This window comes from Epinephelus lanceolatus, chromosome 17, assembly GCF_041903045.1.
Source record: "Epinephelus lanceolatus isolate andai-2023 chromosome 17, ASM4190304v1, whole genome shotgun sequence".
Taxonomy (NCBI): domain Eukaryota; kingdom Metazoa; phylum Chordata; class Actinopteri; order Perciformes; family Serranidae; genus Epinephelus; species Epinephelus lanceolatus.
Window position 1 is genome coordinate 20,768,352 of NC_135750.1, and position 27,036 is coordinate 20,795,387.

Sequence of the window (27,036 nt, forward strand, 5' to 3'; positions counted from 1 at the left end):
GTCAGTCAGTCTGTCATATTGCATGGATTAAGATGACATTTTGTACAGCTATCACACTCCTCTGAGGGTGAATCACACTAACTTTGGTGATCCCTGATATTTCCTGTGGCGTGACCATGAGGTGAATGTTGTCACTTATTCTGAAAATGAAATATAGGTTATCCTGAGAAATGTCTCAACTTCAGATTGCTTTTAAATTTTGAGCAAACATTAATTGATCCCTGACAATATATTCTAATAAACTGGTTGATCCGATCTTTCCTTTAGCACCACAATGAGGTTAACATTTGGAGTTTTAAGTGAAATGTCTTCAATTTGTCAGCATGCTAACATGATAAACTTATTTCAATCAGGAGAGACAGAAGGATGAAGATAATATTTAATACCAAATATGAGTGTACAGATTAACAGATGCTTTGTACTGATTAAGATTTAACAGAAGTCTTTGGTGCTTGTACACCAGAGAGAGATACTTTGTGACAGAGGGACATCTGTGAGGCAGCAGGATAAATCCCACCATGGAGTCCAGACACTGGTGGTGGTGGTGGTGGTGGTGGCTGATGACTCTGAGGCTGCTGACTGCTGTGGCAGGTGAGGCTGATGAATCTGCAAAGACTAAGTTGTGATGGGGAGGAGGAGATCACACACGAATGCAGCAAGAAAGAACTACGGCAGAGAAAGAACCATATTTAAAATGAGGGGCAGTAAGATGATAGGCTGACAGAGAAGGTGTGTCGCTGTGCTGTTGGTTGATTGTGAATCAGCTGATGACTCAATTGACAGCGACAGACAATGACACCTAAAAATAGTGAGTGAGCATACATGCAAGTAATAAATGTGAAAACTAACAGCCTGAGCATGTAAAGTTTTGTCCTCCTGACTAAACTTTTCGCTTGAGCTTCATATGGCAAAAATCCTAAACATTTGTACATGTTTGTCACTGCATGTTAGCATTCTGATGTTAGCATTTAACAAAGCAGCACTGTGCCTTGGTATGAACCCACTGAACCGCCCAGTGTGGCTTTTTGAAATAATTTTGTGTTTTTACTTTTTTGGGAGGACATCACAAAAGACACAGGAAAACATAAGGGATTTCATTCTCTCCTGCATACTGCAAATGTGTGTAATCAAGGCTGAGTTATCAACAAGGCAAAGCAGCCAGCTGCTCTGGTACCCTCAGGGACCTTGAAGACTCCAAGTTCACCAGCAATTATTTTGTGGTGACTGAATCAATTGCAAATTTGTTTGTTTTTACTGTATGCACCACAGAAACCACAAAATCACAGTATAAACTGAAATGACGGGTTACCTTAAAGGGAAACTGCACTATTTTTCAACCTGAACTCTATTTGCTCATGTTTTTGTGTCTAAGTGACTAATGGAGACATCAGTATTTAAAACTGTTCCAGGACTGAGTGAGAAAGCTGAAAGCTGCGATATAGACTGCAATATAATCTTCAGGTCAACAGCACATCCTTTGCTTTTGCCACTGACAGGATCAGATTGTTACTATGAGTGTCTGACAAAAAATTAAACCATTTTTCTTTACCTTTCCCTTGATCCAGTTTGTTATTGTGTCCAACCAAGTCTCGCTCGAAGAGAAGTCTCGTTCTGAAGTCTCATGAGTTGAGTTGTTGCAGGGTTGGGTTTAATTTCAGTAACTCAGCTACAGGAATCTTCTTGAACATGGGTTGTGTCAGTGTCTTTTGTAAATATTCTATATATTTTTGTGTCATCCACAAAAAGATATGCGTCAGATTGTGTCACTCTTGGTAAATCATTTCTATAGACAACAAAGAGTACAGGGCCCAGTACAGATCTCTGTGGACCTCCAGAGGTCACCACTTTCCAGCCTTCCACCACTTACTGCCACCTACTGTTTCCTCTTACATAAGAAATCCCGTATCCAGTCTATAACTCTATTGTCTATACAATATTTCTTTAATTTTGACAGTAGTCTTTTTTGAGGAACTGTGTCAAAAGCTTTTTGAAAGTCCATATGCAATCAACCGATTGTTCTCTATCCACAGCTGCTGATCACTTATCAAGAACTGTTAGAAGATGAAGTGAAGTTGATCCTCCAGATATTAATCCATAGTTTATTATTAAAAAGTCTGTTTGATTTCAGATTATCAACAATATATGCTCTGATTGGAAATCAATGCTCAATGCTTGGCCAGTTTCAAAAACTGTTGTCCCCATTAATCGCGTCCAGGTTGAAAAGTACTGAAGTTTCTCTTTAAGGTAACAGCTGTATAATACCCATTATTGAGGCCTTTATTGTACAAATCAATTAATTAATCAATTTACTGCAACAATTACTGAGAAATAAGGGCTCAGTATGATGGAGGGTGGGGAGGGCACACCTCATTTTTACAGTGGGACCTTCTAATGCAGGGTCAGCAACCTTCACTGTCAAAAGAGCCATTTTCTGGCATAAAAAAGTATGTCTGGGGCCACTAAACATATTTGAGCCTCATGTTGGAGGTAACAGCCTATTAAGTCTAAATTACGTCTAAATAAGCACTGATCATTCATTGAAATGTTTTGCCACCAGTTGGCTACCCCTGCAGTGACTATTTATGATTATTTGGTAGTTTAACTTTGTAGTGTTGGCGGTGAAAGCAAGTGAATTAGTTTGCACATGATTTAATTCTCTATTTTCCTCCAAGACTTTTCCTTTTTGGATTTGGAATCAATTACTTTCCTAGCTAGGGGGACTCAAAACAAGCTCCCACTGAGGCTCCACAAAATTCAGAAGGCGCCAGGCGTATGAATCTCTCTTTTTTAAAAACAAAATTGGGAGTATAGACTACACATTTTTTACAGTTGGAGAATTTAAGAATCACTTTATCATTTTCATTGATTTTTCTTCATGTCAAAGTCACAGGGAGCCACTGGAGAGGGGCTAAAGCGATGCATGCAGGTCCAGAGCTGCAGGTCACATATCCCTGTTCTAATAGGTTGATCTGGCCCTGTTGATAATACACTATTTGCATACTGTATGCAGTTGTAAGGCAGGTGTACTGTATTTCCACCTTAACCAGAACTAAGAACTTGAGAAAAAATTGTATCCTGTTAAAGCCCTGAGGACGTACTGACTTTGAGAATTAGCTAAACTCCACCAACTCATCATCTTCACTGATGATGTTATGCTACATTCCTTGCTTCCTGGAAAATTTGACTGTGTAAATACATGACTGTTTAATATGAACAGCTGAACAGTTCTCTAAGATCTGATCCCAAACAAGTTCAGAATAAAAAAACACACACAGTAAGAAACAGAGGGCAGTTATTGCATCACTGGGATACTGTAGTGAAGAGAGGACAGAGGGTAACAAACATTCAACTTACTGAACTTTCATGACTTTTTTTTTCTTCTCTGTGATCTTCATCCAGTGACTTTGGCTTTGATCTATTTAATAAATCTCACAGTGATTAATGAAATGTCTAACTATATGCAGGGAGATTAAGTTAATTATCTCCACCGCTACTCTGAGTGGAATATTAATCAAGAACAAGAACCTGAAAATGTTGCTCCTCTTAAGGAGTTCAGTGCATGGTTGAGTCACAGAAAAAGTGGGTGAGCAATGTTTTCTCCCGGGGGTTGAATCATGCATGGACAGCAAAAACACAGAGCTCCAATGAGCGTCGAGCTGAAGATGGGGTTAGGGGAACAATGACACATCGTGTATCATCTTACATGTCCCAACGCTGCTCTGACTAAAGCTCTAGACAGCAGAATGATTGAGTAACAACTTACCATAAAACCCCTCCCAACCAATTTCACATCTAAATATGTTGTGTGTATGTGTGTGCAGGCTTCACATTTGTCCCTCAGCACACATTGACTCAACATACTATATTACTACTATATCCCCTCTGGATCTCTTTAAATAAGATAGATATGATGGCTGGGGCATCATGTTCACTGCATTTATCATTGTTATATTCAGATGAAATCATCCTTACATTTTCCCCAAAAGCATTGGAAGAGCAGCGGAGCATTTCACACAACCGCTGCATTTTCCATTATACTGTATATGAAGTCAGAGCTTGTTCACTTCGTTGCAGAGCACCATCTTTTTCGCATTTTCCCTCTTTCACACAAGATGTTTGAAAGAAAAACCAGAACAACCTAGCCCCATTTATCCATCATATTTTATTCAACAATATAGCTCTTCAGAGTACAATCAATATAAGATACATATGACAAAATATATTTTAAATAGAAGAGAAAAACATTAAGGCATTTCAATGAAGGAAGTCCTGACAGCATGAATGATAAGATTAGTGTTACATTTTTGTGTGTGTTTATACCTCTAAGGCACTACGGCATGATTGCTGCTGAAACCACATAAAAGATGGATAACTTTCTACCCTTGCAGAGTGGCGACAACATTTCCAATGTGGTTTTCAGTGCTGTGTGTCTACAGTGTACAGTGTTTCAGCAATAGGCCAGAGCAGACACGCGGAGTCACGAAAGGCGAAGCAGGTAGTGAAAGATTTCTCATTCTGCCAAAAAAGTGTGGTGGCATTGTATTAACACTTTAATAATCCCCTGTGTCACACATGAACCAGCTACAGGGCAACGCACTGTAATTACGTTTATCACGCAAGCCAGCCTGGTGCCAGTGTGACTTCTTGACTGGGACCGACATTAGAAAGCCCAGCTGTTCCCTCTGAGAATTGCCGTGGCACCAGCAAGCCGTCGACTGGCCGAGGTGTGTTATGAAAGCCGTCATTTCCTGTGCGTGTTCGAGTTTAAAAAAAAAAAAATCTCTGTTATTGCCTCTGTGACCGAGGGCTGCGAGGATGGCATCACAGAAACGCATAAACAGCTCAACCACATCCACTGAACCTGGGGGCAGAGAACAAGCTCCTTCTCACTCTTTCCCTTTCTCTCCCTCATGTGTTTCACACTTTCACTTGCTTGCATGCATAAACAAAGCCAGGCACACTCACACACTCACTCACACAAACATCCACACACACTAACATTTGTTACCTTGGTATGTACATGACTTAACTCCTGGGAGTAAAGTCTACGAGCATCAAGCCTGTTGTCATGCAGAGTTTAGTACTCTCTCAACTAACAGGCAAATTCCCTCCCTTTACACTTCTGAACTGTTCTGGACTTCTCTGGAAATTATTACTCATGAGTAAAACTATACAGAAACTTGCACGAACAGCGTGGCGCAGCAGCACTAACCCCTACAGCATTTATCAACAGAAGCTCTGATTTACAAGGTCTGTCAATTATTTTTGTAACAAAAGCTGCTCATATTGGATTATTTGTCATGTACACACATATATATATATATATATATATAAATATTTATATATATATATATATATAGAAAACAGGATTTCTCTCTCTTTCTTACACTGATGCACACACAGGTTAGTGTAAGCAGGTTTGGTCTGAAACAAAGTGATAAATGTAGGTACAGCTGCATCAAAAATTCATCACAGGATGTGTGTCCACTAGGCCTCTTTTCCTGAGTGCCACTGCTCTGTTTCCAATTGTTTTTAGTATGGAAGAATTTAAAGTGGAAATGCTGCATCAAGCATCTCTGTTATTTTTCTGATGTCCACCTCAGACACTAAAAGTAAAACAGGTCTCAGCTTTAAAGATAAAAAATATACATTGTTAAAGTCTGTTGTTGAAACACAGTACATGACTCCTTAAGGACACTTAAACCCACCATCAAACTGCTTCCCAGCACCTCGAGAGAAAAAGATGCCCAGTGGTCACATTACAGCATGGGCTGGTCTGTCATGAGCAAGCCTATTGAAACCGTTGTGCTGCTGAGTGAGTCTGGGACAGCCTATGTTATATGTTGTATTGCATGAAAATGTACAGTATGTTAATGCTGATACAGGCATCTGCTGTGTTACACTGCTAATGTTTGCTGAACCAGACGTATGAGGGGCTGCCGGGGATTGCGGTGCTCAGAAGGCATAGGGCCCGACTATGATGGTGAGCCGCAGCAGTGAGCTGGAACGGTAGTTCATGGTCAGATGATGAGTGACCATCTCCAGGTCCACGACGTACTCCCTGGGGCCTGACAGAGGCTTGGTTAGCACCAGCATGGCACTCACGTTGCTGGAACGCTGCAGGGAAATATGATCAGTGTGTAAGCATGTGAATACAGCTGGCAGGATACTAATGTCCCATCACCCCCAGCTGTACTTTGTGTTTACTGCTTTTTAGCACCTTAGCATGCAAACACTCTAAACATGGTAAACATTATACCTGCCTGACATCAGCATGTTAGCATGCTAGTGTTAGCATTTAGCTCAAAGCAGTGCCTATGGGCAGCCCATAGACTGTGTAATACAAATGAACATCATGACAGCTCTATGGATGTATAAAGAGAGGTGGATACAGCATTGGATGTTGTCCCCTGAAGACAGAAAAGTTTAACTTCTGCAGTATAAAATTACCCCAATCATTCGCATTGTGGGGCCCATAGAGCAGGCACACTTGGCTTCCACCGGCTGAGCAGCTAACTTCTGGTTTAGCCCTCCGCTAACGTCAATAAGGATAAAATGATTTAATCACATGGGTCTTCTGGACTTTTGAAATGTTATCAGACTGAATGAAATGAGTCATTTCATGGGAGTTGTGATGCTAGAAAAAGTTTGTGGACCTATTTGCAGACATCTTTCACAATGTAAGTCTAAGGGGAAAAGTCTTTTTTGGCCCTATGGCATCACATAACAGACCCTAACGTTGTAATTCCACATTTGGCCACTATGTGAAATTGGCTTCAAGGCCCGGCTCTGTGCCTGAGGGCTTGGACAAATCCCAAAAAGTGAAGCCAAAACATCTCTTTAGGTCATAATCTCCACCCTCTCCATGTTAGCAGATGGGACACGGGCCAAACTAAAAGATCAAAGTACATGCCAAATACACTTTTCCCAAAGATCGTTTTTGTCATTTTAGGTAGTTTTTATCACACTGCTGTATAATCAAGTGTTCAATTTTCTGATAAGTTTGGTTATAGTTTGTTATTCGATGCTATAAAAAGAAGACTTGATGTCATAATTGGTGGCTGTGTGTGCCAATTGAGGGCTAGTGATCAGTGGCACTGCTTGCTGCTGTATCCAGGATATTTTGGCTTCATTTTTGTACAGTGGGGGGAAGTGGAGACACATTGTCTGTCTTCATATACAATGGTGCCGCCAAACAAAGTCATGGTAAATCTCAGTCTCTTTTTAAACAGACAAAAAAACAAAACAAATTTCCATCTACTTACCCGCAGGAAAAACTCTCCTCCCTCATTCCCAGCTTTGATCCTGAAGGTGTTGTGTGTGTTGGCGTACATGTTGGTGGCCTGAATCTGGAAGATGTCTGCTGGCACAGTCCGGTCCGCCTGGATGCTCATGTATTTGTATACAATTGATGGCGGGAGACCCTGGCACTCAGCCTGAGACCGGCAGATACAGCGACTGCAAACACACAACAATTAAAACAATCTCTTAGAAACTGGCCATACTGGTGAGAGTGACACAAAAGAACTGGGTGATGTTTACTGACTTCTCAGAGGTTTTGGCGTAAGGCGCCTCACAGGGGTTTCTGGGATAGCAGCGGAAGCCTCCGTAATAGTTCCAGCACATTTCATCGTCTTGGCAGTTATGGGTCCCTGTCTCACACTCATTTATGTCTTGTGATTGGCAGAGCGACAAGAAAAGAGAGAAAGCGAGAGAAGTATTGAGTAGTCAAAAATAGCTGGATGACAGTGCTAGTATCCCCCACTTCCAAAACACACACAAACTCTACACGCTTCATGAAACAGAGCTGTGAAAACACAAAGTTCAGGATGTGTACAATTTGGGAACAGTGTTTTAGAGCTGCAGCTGCATTTCCAGCAGCTGTGGAGGTGAAAGGAAACACAAGAGGGAAGCCTGCAGATCTGTACTGGAGGGAAGCCCCAGATGCAACCCCACACAGGCCTTGCTGCAACTCTTCCCCCTGCAGTACCATGAAAATAACCCCATCAAACATGCCTCAAACCACAAGGCTATTTCTGGCACAGCAACCTGGATTCATCACCGTAAGGTCCCTCTGACACAACCAGCCGGATTCATGGCTCCCTCTATAAAGCCTGCACCTGACCGAGGGGGAGAGGAAAAAATAACAGCTCACCCTTTGAGCGAGCGCCGGAGCTTCAAATAAATCCACTTCAAGAAACCAACATCATGCATATAAATTCACAGAGGTGGCTTTGCGGGGCAACACAAAGTTGCTGTGTTTGTGTTGCCTAACCTCTGCATTCTTTCCATGACAGTACCGCGTGAGAGTGGCTTTCATTCCTGCTTGAGAGGTAGAATAGTGGATGATAGCAGAAATGATCAAGTTCCTCTTAAGAGTTATCTTCAAAGTGTTTGGGAAGAGGAGGAAGGGAGGTAGAGAAGAGGAAATTTGTTGTGTGTGAAAACAGAGAGGAGGATAAGATAAATAAATAAACTAAAAAGGGATTGGAAAAAAAAAGATTGATAGAAGGAAAACATAGTGTAAAAAAGGAGCACTGCAGTACCTTGACACAACCTGTTTCCTTGGAGCTGATATCCCTCTGGACACTCGCAGGAGTAACTTCCAGGGCTGTTAATACATTGGAACTGACACATGTAGCTGGAGAAGCTGCATTCGTCAATGTCTGTACAGGAAATATGCACACAAACATAGATAATGAGCATGAGGCAGTGCATATTGACAACTGAGCATGTGATGGGTGTTTACGAACATTATCAGCCACAAGGTAAAGTGAATCATTTTACTACAGTGCAATGTTCTGTTAGGAAACCTTAGCTCCTGGCATTCATGTGGATGCCACTTTACACACACGACCCACTAAACACCATTGCAGACCAAGTATAGCCAGTCATGGCAATGGCCTCCCCAGCAGGATAACGTGCCATGCCACACCACACCACACCACACCACACCACAAAAACTGTTTAGGAATGGCCCCAGGAACGTGATGAAGAGCTCATGGCGTCGACCTGGCCTCCAAAGTCCCCAGATCCTGATAGAGAATCCATGGGATGTGCTGGTACCCCACCTCGTAACCCCCACGACTCAAAGGATCTGCTGTGAACACCCTGTTGCCAGAAACCACACAGAGGTCCTGTGTCCATGCCTTAACAGATAAGAGCCAAGTCCGAATCAAGGAGCCCCGAATGGATCAGACTTGGCTTTCTAGTGTCAGCACGTACAATGGATACTTCGACAGACTGGGATCTGGAGAATTCGGAAGACAGATTAAAACCTTGAGGTCTTTGTCATGTTCTTCGGGCAATTCCTGGGCAGTTTTTTTTTGTGGTGTGGCTTTGCACTTTGTCCTGCTGGGAGGGCCACCGCCATCGGGGAGTGCTGTTGCCATGAGAGGGGGATACTTGGTCTGCAATAGTGTTTGATTGGGTGGACTGTGTCAAGTGGCATCCAAATGAATGCCAGGAGCCAAGGTTGCATCAATGTTATTCACTCTACCTGTCAGTGTGGCTGATCAGTGTATATCTGTGTATGTATATGTGTGTGTGTTCCTGTGTGTGTGTGTGTGTGTGTGTGTGTGTGTGTGTGTGTCCACCTTGGCAGGAGACTGTGTCTTGTGCCAGCTCGTAGCCTTGTTCACACTGGCAGAGGAAGGAGCCAATCAGGTTGTAGCAGTGATGCTGACAGGGATTCTCTACATCACATTCATTCACATCTGGAACAAAAGCAGTTGTTTTACATATATGGAAATATTGCAGATAATTCTGCTTTATTACAGCCTGGAACTTATTATTGTAGCTTTGACCATCAGTCTGGTATTAATGGCTCTGTACTCACATGAGAGCTCAGATCTTAGCAATTAGTATAGTGAGTGATGTTATCATCATGAATAGGAATAATGTGGAACACTATGTGAGTAAGACCCAAGCTGTAATAAACCTGGAGTTATGCTCAAAGAAAGAGCAGTAACTAAAGACACAAATAAGCAGCATAGCTGGGAGCCGGTCATGGATTCTGATGGATTTCCAAATGTCTTTCAGAGATAAACAGCTCTCTATCACAACACAACATTTACAATAACTTCCTTTGACTTCTGCAGGAGGTTTGCTGTGTGGGTTCAGGTTGCACGGTCAGTCTCATGATAGCTCTGAGCTTCCAGGCATGAAAAAAAAAAAACAGCTCACGCACCATTTGTTTTGTTAAAACTGTTCCTGACCTTAAAATATCTGCATCGTGAGAAAACTGAAGAATGAGAGTAAACACAGTGGATTAACACCAGACTTTGGTGAGCCGAACCTGAGCTGACATGCTCTGCTGTGTATTACACCGCACCTCTTTACATCTAGCTAATTATACCTTGATTTAATAGATGTATTCGTGCATTTTTATTAACTGCACTTTACTATTTTTATCATACATTTAAATTGATTTTGCCCTGGTGTGTGGTTTTGTTCTACCTGTATTTACATTAAAGCAGTAATTATGATTATTATAATAAACTCTTGTATACAAGTAACAACAGGTTCCCAAATCTATTTAGAGTCAGCCTGGCAACACCAACACAAACTGTCTGAAGAACATGGGTGGTTTATGAGACAATGGGTCTGTGGGCACAGATTTACAGAGGGCCTCACCACCTCTCCTACACAGGAGCAAGACACACAAACTGTGGTGGTTTTGTGTCTCTTTGTGGTCGTAATGCCTCTTTTTGTAGTTTTGTGTCCCTCTCTGGTCATTTAGTGTCCGCTTGTGTTTGTTTTGTGTCTTTTAGTAGTCGTTTGGGTCTCTTTGACGAAATTTTGTGTCGCTTTGTAGTCATTTTGTGTCTCCTTGTGGTTGTTTTTTTGTCTCCTTGTCATTTTAAGTCTCAAGATTTTGCAAGTGAAGGCCAGGGGGCCCTGTGACGCTTTGGGCCCCTGAGCCTGTGTCCAATAGGCCTGTTCAGTAATCCATCCATGCTGATGAGCTGCCTCCGAAATGCTTTTATAATTTGATGTTGTACATACTAACACAAAGCTTTTAGAGTACACGTGGCTTTTCAGTGACTTACCAACACAGCTGTGATTGTTGCTGGCCAACTTGTGACCTGCGTTGCACTCACAGTAGTATGAGCCCTGTGTGTTCACACATCTATGCATGCAGTAGTGGGTCATGGCGCACTCGTCTCGGTCTGCAGGGAAACACAAACACACAAACACACAGTAGAGTCATGGAAATACATTGCACAACACAAAATCAGTTGATAAAAGATGATAAAGCAACTTTTTCAAAAGCTTGACGGTTTAAAGAGGGTAGGGTGTGTTTTGCATGAACAACTCACCTATACAGTGGTCTCCGTTCTTCTGGTAGCCTGGAGGACACTGGCAGGTGTAGGAGCCTCTGGTGTTGTAGCATGTCTGCTCAGGGCCACAAGTGTGTCTACCTGTCGCACACTCATCTATGTCTGCAATAAACACACAAACACAGACACTGAGGGGAAGCTACGCTAGCTTAATGCCTACTGTACGCAGGAACACACGGCAGACAAAGCAAAGCAACATGTCTGGACTATATGAACTCTGTGATCTGCGATGTGTGAACTGTTTGCCACAGACAGTAAAAATCTGTGATCACTGACACCATCACATCACACACACGGGCATAAACACACATGTTCACACAGAGAGTAGGCGATTAAATAAAGACGGGTTTTATTCAGCAGCTCCGGGTGAAGGGGAAAACACAGATCATATCTTCTGCTAACAGGACAGCTCTTTGAAGGGGGAGGGGTGTGTGTGTGTGTGCGTGTGTGTGTGAAAGAGACAGAGAGCTCAACTAATAAGTTATGTGCTTTCTACCATAACACCTCCCTCTTGCAACAGACATCCATCAACCCATAAGCACAGAGATCAACTTTCTATCCCTCGTCCCATCATTAATAAGTTATATAACATAATAAGCAGTAGTTTGATGTTAGTAAAAGAAGTTTAAAAACACAAAGATCCTGCCAGAAAGATGCCACATTTCCCAAATTAGTGTAAAATGTATGTACTGTGTCAACTGACTGGTTTAATGACAAACATGATTTAGTGGCATCTAGTGGTGAGAATTGCAGATTGCAACCAGCTGAAATTTCTCCTGATTGATATTCCTTCAGTGTTCATTATTCAGGAAGTTTTTACCAGGATTGAAATTATCCAGAGGTCTGTTCCTCTTCAAAACAAATGGACCAGGTGATAAAAAGCAGTAAAAAAAATACTGAATAAAGCATTTTCATATTACAAATTAGTGTTTCTTTTACTGTTTGGCACACTGCAGATGGACATCTCACCCAGCTCCTATGTGTGCTCATTTTTCTCTGATAACTTAAGATCCAGACAGGAGGTTTTTACTGGGAACTGCATTCTCTGCAGAAGTGTCCTCCCCTCCAAAAGAGACAGGCTCAGTCATTTAAACCATTAAAAACACAGAGTAAAGGAGTTTCATGTAAAAAAAAAAATCTGTCTTCTGATGCCAACCTTGTAGAAAGGGCTTCTAACTACAGTGGCCAATGCAAAAAACTAAATGGATCTCTCCAGAGCCAGTGTTTGGTTTGTCTGTTCTGGGCTACTGTAGAAACATGGCAGCCTCTGTGGATGAGGATCCACTCCCTATGATGATATAAACGGCTCATTCTAAGGTAACAAAATCACAACGATTCTTATTTTCAGATAATTGTACACTAATGAAAACACACCCATTATATTTTATTCCATCTCTGCAAATATATTCCTCTAAATCCCCGCACTGAACCTTTAAATCATTAGGTTTGTTTGTTTTGAAGAGGAAGAGACCTTTGTGGATAATTAGTCCTATGGCAAAAAAACCCTGAACAATGAATGCTGACAGAATTCTAACCAGGAAAAGTTTCAGCTGGTTGCAATCTGCAATCCTCACCACTAGATGTCACTAAATCCCCCTAATTCTTAAACACTGGAAGTTTAGACTTTCACCAGAAATGTGAATTTTCCAGCTTTGACTAAAACACACAAGACTACAGTGGAAAGATTCTTCTTTTATCTTGATCCTGCAAACACATTCTCAATTTTGGTTTGTTTGGAGTCAGAGCCTCTTAAAAAGGATTTTCTCTCCATTACTCCCTTCTCCCCTTTTTTTCTGAACTTCCATCTTCCATCTCTCCCACACACACACACACACACACACATTACAAATACGCCCATGCTGTATACTCTCATCCCTGTGGGCCCACCAGCAGTCCTCCTGGGTGGTCTGACACATCCCATCATATGCAGACAGCCAGTGGGCATCAGTTTAACAGCATGACAGACAGTTATCCTCAATACCACACACACACACAGGAAAGGAGGGGGGGTACTATTTCTGCATTATGATCCGACACATGCTTAGCCTAACAATAATCAGAAGAACCTCACTGGAAGGCGACTGGAAAACCTAAAGTTGAAGTCTGTGCTGCCTTGGCAGACATGATTGTCCATCCTGCAGGGTTTAGATGCAATCGGTGCACCTGAGACAAATAGTTGCATGCTCATAGAGCCCTTTTCATGGAGAATGCACGAGATCAAACATCTAAAACTGACAAATCAAGCCATTAAAATAAGCAGAAGAGACACACGCTGGTGCACAGACATCTCAAAATGATATTCCCCTGGACACATTTCATGCGGTGAGGTTTCAAATGGAAAGGATCTCACCCTTACCCCAGTGCCTCAAATGCCCGCCAGTACATACCAGTCCCACAGCCACCACCATCCAGTGGGACTGGTGCCGGTGAGAAATTGGCTTCATTTGCTACAAAAGATCCCATGAAACAAAAAGGTGGACAGTAGGTAAGTTGTCTTCGACCCTTAAAGGAAGGAAAGGGAAGAGGGCTAAAATGTGCCCAACTCTATGGGGGCACAGTGATAAGATGAACTCAGTACATTAGGGACAAAAGCGGGGCTTATCTAGAAGGTGCACCTGAGAGACAACAGGTGCGAACTGCATTCAGCGAGGAATGCGCAGACAAGGCTTGTTGCTCACTGACCCGCTTAGTAAAGGACAAAGATAAAAGCAGTGTTGTTCTGGAAAATCCAATGCTCTGATGTGGCTTGAAAGGCATCTGGGAAAGTGTATCTGCAACGAGCACCGAGTGTCAATGAGAAACTGAAGGCTTGGATTCCAGCAGTATCGCACTATGGGATACTGACCCCGCTGTAAGAGCCCAAAGGCTTCATGACGTGGCTAGATGTGGATGATAGATTTCCCAAGGTAGTGTGTATAGCCACAGATTTGTGTTTGTTTTGGCATGATTTGTAGACATTTGAGTTTGTTTATCAGGTTGCATCTATCTGGGTGACAATATGAACACAATCTAACATCATTTCTTCAGTTAATAATATGGTATATTAAGGTTAATATGATCTGGCAGGTCACTGACATTTTCATTCTTTGCACAGTGAGGCGAAACAACTCTAAAAACAACACCTAGAGGCAAAGAAAAACAATACAGAAGCCCCAGTAGGTACTGTATTAGACAAGCAGTTACACAAGCTAGTAAGCTAAGCCACTAGCTAACCCTTTAAGAACACCAGGGTGATGTGCTTGCCAGAAAGAAAACTGTAAGTGAAATCCTGTAGAGTAGCAATGAAAAATTTGAGTGAATGTCAACAAATAGTCAAAGCTGGGATCAAGTCTCTGTGAATCACAACCACGCCTACTTACTGGAGGTATTTGGTGAATCACTGAGACTGGAAATGCCCTGCCCTCTGGCAATAGATTCAGACAACACAAGTCTGAGACTCTTAACTCCTGATAAAATAAAGTCCTGTGTGTTGATGCTGTCATGGTGCCAAGAAGCAGACAACAAAACTGTGATGCCAGGCAAATGTTTTAGTGACAGAAAGCACGATTGGGCAACTTTGCCAGCTCTTTAGACATCACTGCAGTGATACATAAACAAGATTTAAGAGTCTATAGCCACGCTGGCGGCTCTGTGAGGCCGTACTCACCTTGCATTCATGTAGTTTCCGGATAATCGGAAAAATTCACATGAACGAAGCCTCAAGTCGGAACAACAATTCCGTAAGTCAGCGAAAATTTGGCACACAAGTTGCTAAGTTAATGTCATACATGCCGAAACATGGGGGACGAAAGTTGTTAATTTGATGGTAATAAACTTTTTGTTAAGTCCCATGTTGCATGTAAATATTTTGCTCAGAACTAACTCAGAATATGTTATTAAGTTAGTTAGTAACAGTTAGTTGCTGTTCATGTGGAGTGACATAGATTAGGTAGAAGAGTTATTTATTATTAGTATTTTATTTATTTTTTATTTAAGCATTAGTCAGGTAAAACAATATTTCAGTCGTTATAGGGGAGGAACTGGTGCAGCAACAAGTCTGGGACAAAATCACTTTGTAACGTAAAGCTACAAAGGTAGCTTTCTGTAGGACGATGACTTAAAGCTCATGAACACAGCGAAGTCAGAAAATCGACATCCCAACTCAGGAAATGGGACCATCAGAGGAGCACTTGAATGCAGCAGTAAATACTAGCTTTATGCTAACATTATTTAGCACCAAATTAAAACTGAACACAAATGGGGGAATGTCATTTTTTGCAGGTAAACTGATCATAAACTAAAGTACTGGATGAAATCTGACCTGCATGGTGATAGAAAGTCTGAGGTTCACCAAGGTTATAACAGTTCAAAAGATTCAGCCTCTTTAGGTCAAGAGAGTTCATGCAGAATTTAAATAGTTGTTGAAACATTTCTGGTTTTGTAATAGGTTTAGTTGTCTTTGTTCCATGTGTACTTTGTTATTATTTCCGGACTGCTGTGACTGGTTACAGTGAGCAATCTATTGGTGTAAGCAATTATGTTCTTGGACAAGGTTAGTGCCAGATCAGATAGGCAGCAGAGTTTGACCAATTGCAGTTGGCACGTGTGACTTTGTTCAGAATGAATTCAGAACAAAATCAGAGCCAGAGCTGATCCACATGTGGCTTCAAGAATCAGCTGCTGATAGCAGCATTTACTCTAGTTTTGAGCCATTGTTAGCCTACCTACAAAATTACATCAAGCACACTTGGAATGATTTTGACGTGAATGATCTGGAGTCCGATAACAATTATGCCACTGTGCAGCTACCTGAAAGACTGCGTGAATCATCAAACGAGGTGTCACTGGTGCAGAGCAGATATCTGCAGCTGAATCATGTTCCTCCTCTTACATAAGGTAAAAAAAAACAACTGTTGGTTTGAATAAACTGCACATGATTTACTGTAAATTATCTAAATGTGAACAATGCAGCAATGCTTCCTAAGAAGTTCTGTGTACGGAAAAGTCAGAGTCATCCTTATTCCCTTTAAGAAAGCTTGAGGAGCTCTAAATAAAAGCATATGTGCTGAACGCAGTCCAAAGGTTCATTCACGGGAATATCTTGTGGTAACTGCTACTTTGTCGCTAAACCTTTAAGACGCTGCCAATACAAAGTTCCACAGAAGTTTGTGTGACGTGTGTACAGGAGTGTGTGTGTGTGTGTGTGTGTGTGTAGGTGGGGTGGGAGGGCATCCCACACTGGCTGGCTCTTAGGTCCAATAAAGCCTCCACAGCTTACCACATGCAGTACAGTCCATATAGTTTACACAGGAAAACAGATTTTACCATCAAATGTGATGATGTGTTGCGTGTGGGGAGAAGTGACTGTGTTCTCTGAGGTCAGATTTTTTTTTTCTTTTTTCAGAATTTACTCAACACAGCTTACAAGTTTCCTCTAAGAGCAAGCCTGCTGTAACATCACAGGGAAAGATAAGGCTGTACAGCAGGAGAGTGGAAGATGTGGAAGGAAAGAATGAGGAGAAAGGGTGGAGGCTTTTTTTTTTTAAACAAAAAAGGGCTTTTTAAGATTTGAAGTTAGATTTACGGCCGTGTGTGCATATGTGATGTCAGAGTTAAAAAACTCCTTGCTTTTCAGGGAGATTAATTCTAAATGCCTTGTGGGAGTTGGGGGAGTAACGGGGATGGCGGCAGCTCAAAGAATGTGAATGTGTGTGTAATGGACGAGTGGGTGTGTGTGCATCAGAGGTCCTGTTTGAGGTGCTCCAACATTAAATGGCCTTTTACAATGTTTTACAAAATGGGGTGAAAGAGGAGTTTTAGTATGTTTGCCTGTGTTTTGGTGCATGCATATGTGTGAGAAAAAAAAATAGCATGTGTCCAAAATGGGGACTAAAAATTGTTTGGCCAGAATTCAGAACAATGTGTTATTTGCTCCAGATTTAAACTGACATGATAGGGCTTGTTGTAATTATCACTTGAGAGCATTTAGTCTTGTTTTCACTGAACCACTGCAATGGAAAGCAGGAGCTGTTCCAAAGAACAGTTGGAGCCGTCCTGCTGTTGGACAGTGTCTCTGTTTCCCTCTGATTATTGGATAATTCAATCTCTGGGAAGGCAGGGGGCAAGATGTGCGATGTTAATAGCCCATAAAATTTCACAATGTCAAATTTATTAGCATGTCATACACCAGCCCCTGAGCGTTTGGTTTTGCTTAACCTCAAACACCTTAATATCAGCCCTACTGGCAACCTGCACTACACGTTGTTTCATTTGTGTATAATTCCCTCTGCAATGCAGTGTGAAATGCAGCTATCACTGGCTTGAACACGACCTCAGGACAAATGGGAGTGGTGGTGTTTCCCTTTCAAAGCAAGTCCAAACACAAAGCAGATAAGAAATCAAAGAATTCGAGACACTCTAACCGTATATTCCGTGTATTCCCATCCGTATTAGGGCATGAAATATTTCCATGCTCTTGCTATTCGCACCACTCCCAAGATTCCCCCTCTCATCGCTCTCATTGTTCAGGAGGAACAGGAGTTTTAGTCATGCTGACACTTACTAACTGATTTGTGAGTTTGTTCCACACTCTTCTAAAGGTCGGGCAGAGTCTTGACATTCTTGAAAATCCGTCCAGTGTGCCAGCTACATTCCCGTCTGATAATAATCCTTCCTGTTACCCTGAAAAAAAGAATGCTGAGCAACTCTCCTGCTATTCAATGTCAAGGAGATCAATCACTCTGCCCACCTGACGTGCCAGTAGTCATGCTGTAGCCATTAAGACCTCTAAAGCAAATCTGTGACGTGGAAGGAATGGACCCTGAAAATATGGCCAAAATAAAAGTGTGATAAAACGAATCAAAAGAGAAACAGTGTGAAAAACACGCACCCTGCGAACGCATGTGAGTGTCACCCAGCTGAGCGAAATAGTGATTTATAGCAGCCCTGTGTCCCTTTCCATCATGAGGTAAACGGAAAGAGCAACACATGTAAGCACATCAGAGGAGGAAGCAGCTGGCCGTTTGGACAGGCACCGACCTCAGGGAGAATAATAACAACAACATTAAGCACTTACGCCGAGGAGGCACGGCAAAGCTGCTTCCCCCCTTTGCTCCTTTCTGCCATCGTTGATGTGATGGCAGAGAGGAGCCAGCAGCAAAACCACAAGCAATAACAGCACACTGCACAGCAACACCACACAGGCCAACAGAGGGGCTGCCTGCAGGATGGTTAGATTGTATACACAGTCTGTAAGATACGCTTGTCTTTTCTGGCAGCGTTATAAGGCAGATGAAATACTGTAATCATGTTATACCTTTTAAAGAAGCTGTATGTGACATTTAGAGCATATCTGAGTCTGAGCCAGAACTGCCTGCGCACGGCTCTCAACATGGAGGTGGTTGCGCCAGCAGCTAGTAGTTAATGGTACTAACAGTGCAAACAGTGCTAACAATGGCAACAATGCTGACAGAGCTAATGGTGTGAATGTTTGGGGGAACTGGAGGGTGGGTGTTACACTTCGGCGACATTGCCTTTGATGATGTTGTCAGCAGTATTTGCCGTATGAGAGCAGTGCAGATTGGCAGGCACTTGCTAGCCAGTGGGATGCACACACAGGGACTTACATGCGCTAACATCGATGTTTTCTCATGCTACTGTTAGTATGATAAAATAACGTTACAAATGTAATGTTAAGTTAGGTAGATAATGTTAAGTTATGTAGGATGGGTTTAGACCACACAGGCTAGGTTTGGGAAATGAAAAGGTGACAATGTACCTTAAAGTAGGGCTGGGCGGTATGACAAAATTTTCATATCATGTTTTTTTTAAAAATCATATCGGTTTCACGGTATTTGACAGTATTTTGCTCGGGTTCAGCCCACTTGACATGCTACTGTGTTGTGCTATGGCCTATTCAAGTGCTGGAATTTGTTATTTACGTGACAACACCTGAACGCAACACAGGCTCTTTTTGGTATGAGTTCTTCTGGGTCATCATGGACAGTTGCTTTGCTTTCAGGACTCTCTCCGGCAGCCATTCTCACCTCTAAACTTTTCTCTATGCTCTCACTCTCGGCGGCTCTAGCACACCTGTGGTGTGCAGCGGTGAAATGGGTCCCCGCTGAAACACTTTCCCACCACGCACATTCCAGACGTTGTTTGGGCTATTCACCGGTATTGCAGTATATGAAAAATTCATATCATAACGAAAATAAATACCGGTTTTCAGTATGAACTGGTATACCGCACAGCCCTACCTTAAAGTATCTCAAAGGTCACGTCGTTTCACATGGCCCCGAACACTGGTCTCCTGGGCGAAAGTCCTGTGTTGTTTGACCCATCCACCACCCTAACCTACCTCCTTATGCAGATTTTGGTTTTAATAATAGACTACTTCCAACTTCACATGATTGCAGCCTTCCCAATAACCTGTGTTATACACAAATTGCTTGCTCATGACTAATAATACAAATAATAATACAAATTGTGGTGCATTAGCCTACTTTTTATAGGTTTACATACGAGTAGTGCTTGAGAACAGCCTGATAAACATGAATGCACGGCTGACATGTCTTAAACAACAAACAGAGAAGCTTGGATTACAATGCACACAGAGGTAGTGTAACTTCATTCTCTGCTCAGGACCCCATTACTCCACTATATCGCCACTATAGTTAATAGTTCTTTGCTGTTATATTATTGTTCTAAATGTTGTATACAGCTCCCTTAAACACAGGAGGGCAGAAGTTATTCAATGACATTTATTTACAGATTCCCCATGTAATGTACTGATTTTGTTTCAGGATGATATCGCTGCACCAATGTTGTTTTGATCATAGCTGTTGACTTCTTGGTTTCGAAGATCAAGAGATTAAAAACTGTTTATTGCCATAGAGACACCGATGTCAAAATACATCCAGTAATTAAAGGAGCATTAAAGAATTGGAAACCTCTTTATCAGCAGCTGAGGAGTTGCAACATCAAAAGGTTTTCTGGCACTGTTTGCAAATGGAAAGTGAGTTTTGAAAGCCAGAAATCTCAGCAATGTTGACTCACTAGTATTGACTTTAAAACATGATGATAATTGGACGTTTGGGGCAGATGCTGACATGAATAACTTGTTTAAACGTCTGGTAATGGTGCTGATCTATGGCCCATGTTATCTTTTCTAATTTTTTTTTTTACATAAACAGGTATTTGGTTGAAAGCATCTTCAAGCAGTTGTTAGGGGCTGAATCTGCAACATCACAGGTTCAGTGAGTTGGACAGTAAAATCATAGGGCACTGGGACAACCGCATAGTGAAGACGCCCTGATGCAGGACAGTGCAAATCATCAGTCTTTGGACAGGTGGAAGACGAGAGCTTAGCTGGTAATAGGGGGGTTCAACAGGCACAAAGGTGTGCCTCAGGTGTCTTTTTGTTTGAGTAACCCTAAACAAAGTAGGTCCGCTTGTGTTTGATCCCACTTCCTAAGCAAAATGGTAGCAGAATGTTCTAATTCAACAACCAGATATCCTGTATCACATTCATCTCAGTGTTCAAGACAACATTTTCTAAACCTGTGTTGCTTATCTCTGGGAGAAACAAACATTAACAGGATAACATCTGAAGGAATTTCCTGAAAAACTGTAATCGCTCTCTGTGTATCCTCACATCTTTTCACATTGTCTGTGGATGAGCAAAGACTGGGGCTTGTTTCTTCAAGCGCAAATGTCAGGATGAGACGACAACAAGGGGAGCTGTAAAGTATAAACTGTAAAGGTCAAACGGTGCAGCAGCGCCATATTGCGCTCCCTCTCTCCCTGCTTGTTCTGTTCTCTACATTCCTGCTCGCAGATCGATCCGATGCTTATCTGTCAAAGGTGGTGAGTAATTCCTACCATCACAAAAGATGGGAGCAAACGGAAAAAACAACCACCGCTGACATTCCAGAGATATTCCTCCCAAGTGCATTGCATCTGTGTGGAAAAATGTTATTGCATGCACTCTGCCTTGTTCGGAAAAGTACACAAATTCTCTGTCACACAGGGATTAACGGTCTTAATAGAACATAGTTAGGAAAGACTTCCAGCCACTGCAGGTGAAGAGCGTCCAGACGTAGCTGAAATCAGTCAGGCATGTAGGTGGTAATGTGGCCTGCATGACCTCAGGAAACCAGACAGGTAAACAGGAGTGGCATGTGCTTTCATGTCCCACACTGCAGCGCATTAGTATCTAATTTAGACATGAAAAATGAGTGTGTAAACTCGGGAGAACATCAGAAAGTGTAAAGTACGATGTATAACATTCTCTTTGGCAAACACATATGCCTGAAGCCACTGAAAGTACAGCTCAGTTAGTATGAGTACTCTCAATGTTCAACTGTAAATGAGGATCATAAAATCGCTGCTTTCCACTTTTCACCAGATTTAACGATTGATTCCACCGCTTTTGATGGACAACGCTCATTTCTAGGAGGAAGTGATCTCACCTCTGCTGAAAATAAGAGTTAATATGCACACATAAGACTACAACAAGCCACTTGTAGGCATCTCCCAGCGGTAAACACACTAAGTATGTGTATGTTTGGAGGGTGGGGGGAGGTCATGGAAATGTGGGGCATCATTAAGCTGTCACACATACAGTGAAGGTTCATAGTGTGTCTGTGTGGCCGGGATTTGGAGTACGGCGCCAACTTCCCCTATGTGTCACTGCAACAACACACAGTTAGGCTTGGGTTCACACACAGGGCCAAGGACTTTTATTGCCCATTTACAAAAATTGGAATGGACATTAAAGGTCCCATACTGTGCTCATTTTTGAGTTCGTACTTGTATTTTGGGTTTCTACAAGAACATGTTTACATGCTTTAACTGTCAAAAAACAATTGATTTTTGTCATACTGTTTGCCTGAATATACCTGTACTCACCCTCTGTCTGAAACGCTCTGTTCTAGCGCCTGTCTCTTTACGGCCCCATCCCAAAAAACACCAGTCCGTTGTGATTGGTCAGTGTTTGTGTGCCTTCCACAACTGCACTCTTGGCATCTCTGCAACGTCATTGCAGCCAAGGAAATGACTGTAACGGCACTGTAGCACCACTTTCTGTCTTTATGAGCTAAATCACCGTAGCATTGCGCTAACACTTCTGAGCAGAGAACTAAAAGTTGATTGGAATTTTGGAAATATGTACCATTAGCAAACTTGTTTAATTCTGTTGTCTGTAACATTTAAAGATATATAGTCAAACATGATGATCCGACCTATCTGACGTTGCTGTTGTGCTTATTTTATGAACTGTGTTGCTTTGCTAGAGTCTTTGATCAACTAAGTCTACCAGCACGAAAGCTAAGTAATGTACTGCTGTGGAAGGGGGACGCAGCAAAACATATTTTAGCCACCTACAAAAATCTATATCAGGTGAAGTGTATGCTAATATAAAATATTTTCTCCGCATTACCTTACACCTCAAACTAATCTAGCCAGCGGTATACCAGCAAGTCCTTTATCCTGCTTAGTAAAGTGGCTGTTTTTGTCAATGGAGTCTGGTGGCAGTCAGAAATCGCTGTCTGACGGCAAGGTAAAGCGGTGAAAATATTCTAAATATGGCGTACACTTAAACTCATTGTAATTTTTTTTAGGTGGGCCTTTTTATATGTTGCCAAAAACTAACTTGAGGCAGCATTTGTTCAGAGCTGTTTTACCGCAGGGGTTTTCTACTTGAAAGTATTATAAAAAAAACATTGTGACATCACAACAGCTCGTTCAATGGTACAATATCTGAATGCAGACTGTGTGCATTTCTCTGTTGAGTAAGCATTTTCATACATTCACAGTGTATGTAAAGCATATACCTGCTTTATAGTAAATAAATACATGGGCATCTGAGTTTTTACAATATGGGACCTTAAAGGCTCCATTCAAAAGGAAAAATATATCAGGATGGAGTGAATTATATAATTTGTGGCTGTTTCGCTTTTAATCAGCATAAAGAATAGTGATAGAATAAAAGCTATTTTGTTTTAGGAACTGTTTTTTCTTACAATTTAAGTTGTGCTTTGGAAAATTGGCTCCTTTTCTTTCCAGGGCATTTAGCTGATCTCTCTACTATTCGCCACACACTCAGCAGTAAGTCACCAAAACAACTCAGCAGCGGCAGCAGCACAACCCATGACGTTGGTACAACCTGGCTTGGTCAGAGCTCCAGCACTTCTGTGGTTATTTAGTCAGTGTCAGCCTTTCATCTTCCCCTTTGCCCTACCTGACTCGGCACTCTACGTTTCCTCCACAGAGTGGTGACTTAGCAGGGAAGGAGCCTGATGCAAGCGCTATTTGATACATTGAGGTTTCCCCCCATTGAAAGTTAATGGGAATTCCTTCGCTAGCAAGATACGTAGCTGTGCGAAACAGCCACTGTGGAACAAAAAAATAAAAAAAAAAGACAATTCTGTGTCCAAGAACAATTGGCTCATTGTAGCGAGTTAAAGGTAATGACAGAGAAACCAGAGACTGATGTAAACAAAGATTATATCACTCCACCAGCAGAAATATACGCCCTCGAGACGGCACGAGACGCCTTCCAGTTAAAACTCCAGTCATTTCAAAGCAATAACACTGACAGTAACAGCCTATCTTTGTTTAGCCCATGCACTGAAACGACACGCCAGTGAATGAATAAGTATTATACCCATGCCAGCTCGCTTATGTGGTTACTTTAGCTGATATGCTGCCATGTTTTACACTCTAATAAAACCTAATTGGGTTCCAATTCAGAGAAACACATAAAGCACCTCACACATATCTTTGCCCCAGGTGTAAAATCAAATTTGTTACTTTCACTGGAGCTCTGTGGCCGCAGGCCTCACCACACAGCCACTCACCACAGGCCTCTGCCTATTGCCAAGAGGAACTCCTGACCACTGCACACATGTAATTTACAGTAATGCACTTTGCCTTACATTACATTTATACAACTCACTCTACATCTCCACAATCACCCTCCTCATCTCTCACAGACCAGGACAAATGTCAAAGCTATAAGAGGCTGTAAGTGATATCAGAGATTCCTTCTCTCAGGTGCAGCTGTGAACATCTGGCACACAGCAACAAAGGGTACTGGTGTGTGTTAGGGAGACAAAGAATGAATATTTAAACCACTCCCCATTTGTTAAGATCAAAGAGTCTCGCCCAAATGCAGGATCACACCCACATAATCGTGCACAGCTACCAAAATCTCAAGCTGGTCACAGCCCAGGGAATATCTACTGTAGGTGTAAAGGCTATGAGTGAGCACAGAGCTTGCCACATTATTATAAAATCTCTTTGATTCACCCCTGAAGCAGAGGACCTCATCACCCAAAACAAGAACAATTTCTTACATTTGAAGAAGTTGAACTCGGGCCAAAAACATCATGCTGCCAGCGACTGAAGAGTTTAGAAAACATGACATCACAGTGAGAAAAACCGAGGAGCTTGCAACACATCTGGCAGCTATATGCATGGTTTAGCTGCTGATGACTGTCAGACAGATGGATGAACAGTTCACCTTTGGAGCTCTGCTTACTGAGGCTCCAAAGTCGTTAGCAAGTAATTATCAAATACCCACGTAGCACAGTTAGAGACACATTCTCCCATGAAGCAGCAGTGCATCTGGCCAAGTGCAACAGAAGCACACTACTGATATTCAGGAGATAAAAACACTTGTACTATCAACATTGTATTCTGCCGGTATGCTGCAGTATAAAGCATTCAGTGCAGTGGGATCTTAATCTGCACCCACATTTTTAGGGTGTAATCTGTCTCATGAAAGCCAACTTTTTATAGAGAGAGTGTGGCAGCCATCCCTTTTGCACTTCTAGACCATATTTTGTGGTTACACCTCCTCCTCTCCTGCTGACAGAGTCCAATTTCTCTCCTGAGGAGCTTGTCAACACCACTCGCTGAGATAAGAGGATCCGTCGCCATGTGTTGGTTCAAAGCCGTAAAAAAATGAAAGGCTAGTTTTTCAAGTTACTTTGATGGCACTTTGTATGGTTTTATAGCTGAACAGGGAGGAGGGAGGAGAGCCTGGACAGCTGAGCTTACCTCTGCAGAGGTTCTGCTCATCTGCAGTGTATCCAGGTGTACAGCGGATGGTCCGGCCGGACTGAGTGCCCCCCTGGTTGCCTGAAGTCCTTGGGACCACAGGCTGACTTGGTGGGGCAACAGGGACAGCAGGGACAGGGTCCGGCAGTGGCACCTGCTCGCCCTCCTTGCTGATATAGATGACTGCGCTCTTGGGGAGGCAGAGGTACCCACCAAAGTGGTTGATACACTGCATCCCTCCTTTGCAGGCATCGTCTAACAAGGCACACTCATCGATGTCTGACACAGGGAGAATATTTTGACAGAAAGAAAGACATTAAGTGTGACATTTTCTGTACTGGAAACTGACCAACATGTATGGATAAAGATACATAATTAAAAGAACATTAAGGATGAAAAGCTGCACATGTGTAATAACCACCACTTAACATTTAAGATAATCTGATATTTCTCACCTCTGCACTGCTCTCTGACTCTGTCATACTCATACCCTTCTGTGCACTGTGAAGGACACATAATGATTACCTTGAAATGATACATATCTTAATATCCTATCATATAACATCATATGATAAGAACATGAACCCTGAGTTCTCCATCTGCAAATCAAAGCACACAACATCTCACATGCCAAGTCGTGTTAAACACAAGAGATCTTTCACTTACTGTGTAGAGGACGGGCTCCTCAGCCTCCTGAGAGAGGACATGTGTGAAAACCGCACAAAGACACACGCAGATCCCCAGCATGTCGACCAAACGTCGGAGCAGCACTGTAACGAGATGCAGAGCAGAGGAACCAAAATGGATAGAGCGTGCAAGATCATTTTTCGCTTGACAAGCCTACAAGTTTTAATACCAGTTATTACATCATTGATGGCATTGCTTAACGAGTCCCAACATCTCCCGCTGCTGGCGTGATGTTTATGTTGGCACCCCTCCAGCTAAAATCTGCGACTTCAACTACGTGAAGTGTTTTTCTGCTGTTTTTCTCCAAAAGGATTAGTGCGTAATACGCGTAAAGATCGTGCGTAAACATGCCCTCCTGTGTCAGTCAGTGTCAGGAAAATGAACGAGTTAATCAGCCGTGCAGAGCTCATGTTGATTAAAATTCCGTATTTGCACAAAACATGTCCAACTCAACAAGCTGCCCGGTGAAATGTTATTCTGCCTTTGTTCATCGCAGCCTTGTTTCAGCATACTGACACTTGTTACCGGACAATTCCCTGAAACAAGCGAGCTACATCAGAAACAAGTGCTACTGCAGATTTTGTCTCACTTGTTATAAAATTCACAATCCTTCAGCAGCTCTTGTTATCAGATCAGAGAGCTGAACTGCATGCAGTGGCTTTGTCATCCCGTGGCGTCTTGGACACGTACCTGCAATTATACCTGCGGATCTCCAACTCTCCTGGCGTGCTGTAGAAATCGTCCCCGGTTTATGTGTTTGTGTTGCAGATCCGTGTGCGCGCGTAGCAGGCTGGTGGTACGTTACTCAGCGAACGGTGCAGTGGATGGAGAGATGTTAGATGGATGTCGGAGTGCAAGCAGCACTTGTGATGAACATGCGGCTCGTATAGTATGACATGCTGGGGGCGGTGTACCGGGCAGGTTGAGCTCCGGGTTTCTCTCTCACCGGAGGAGCAGTAAACGA

At 42.4% G+C, this 27,036-nt stretch overlaps 1 protein-coding gene across 1 annotated transcript; it reads right to left on the reverse strand.

Moving 5' to 3' along the window:
• Positions 1-4,143: 4,143 nt before the first annotated feature.
• Positions 4,144-27,036, reverse strand: efemp1 (EGF-like fibulin extracellular matrix protein 1). Its single transcript, XM_033612410.2, has 11 exons — positions 26,763-27,036; positions 26,052-26,155; positions 25,841-25,886; positions 25,386-25,664; positions 11,322-11,444; positions 11,052-11,171; positions 9,597-9,716; positions 8,547-8,666; positions 7,547-7,673; positions 7,266-7,458; positions 4,144-6,117 (listed from the first exon to the last, which is right to left on the reverse strand). Exons 2-11 carry the CDS (start codon positions 26,130-26,132, stop codon positions 5,956-5,958), a joined length of 1,371 nt encoding a protein of 456 aa, XP_033468301.1. The 5' UTR covers positions 26,133-26,155; positions 26,763-27,036; the 3' UTR covers positions 4,144-5,955.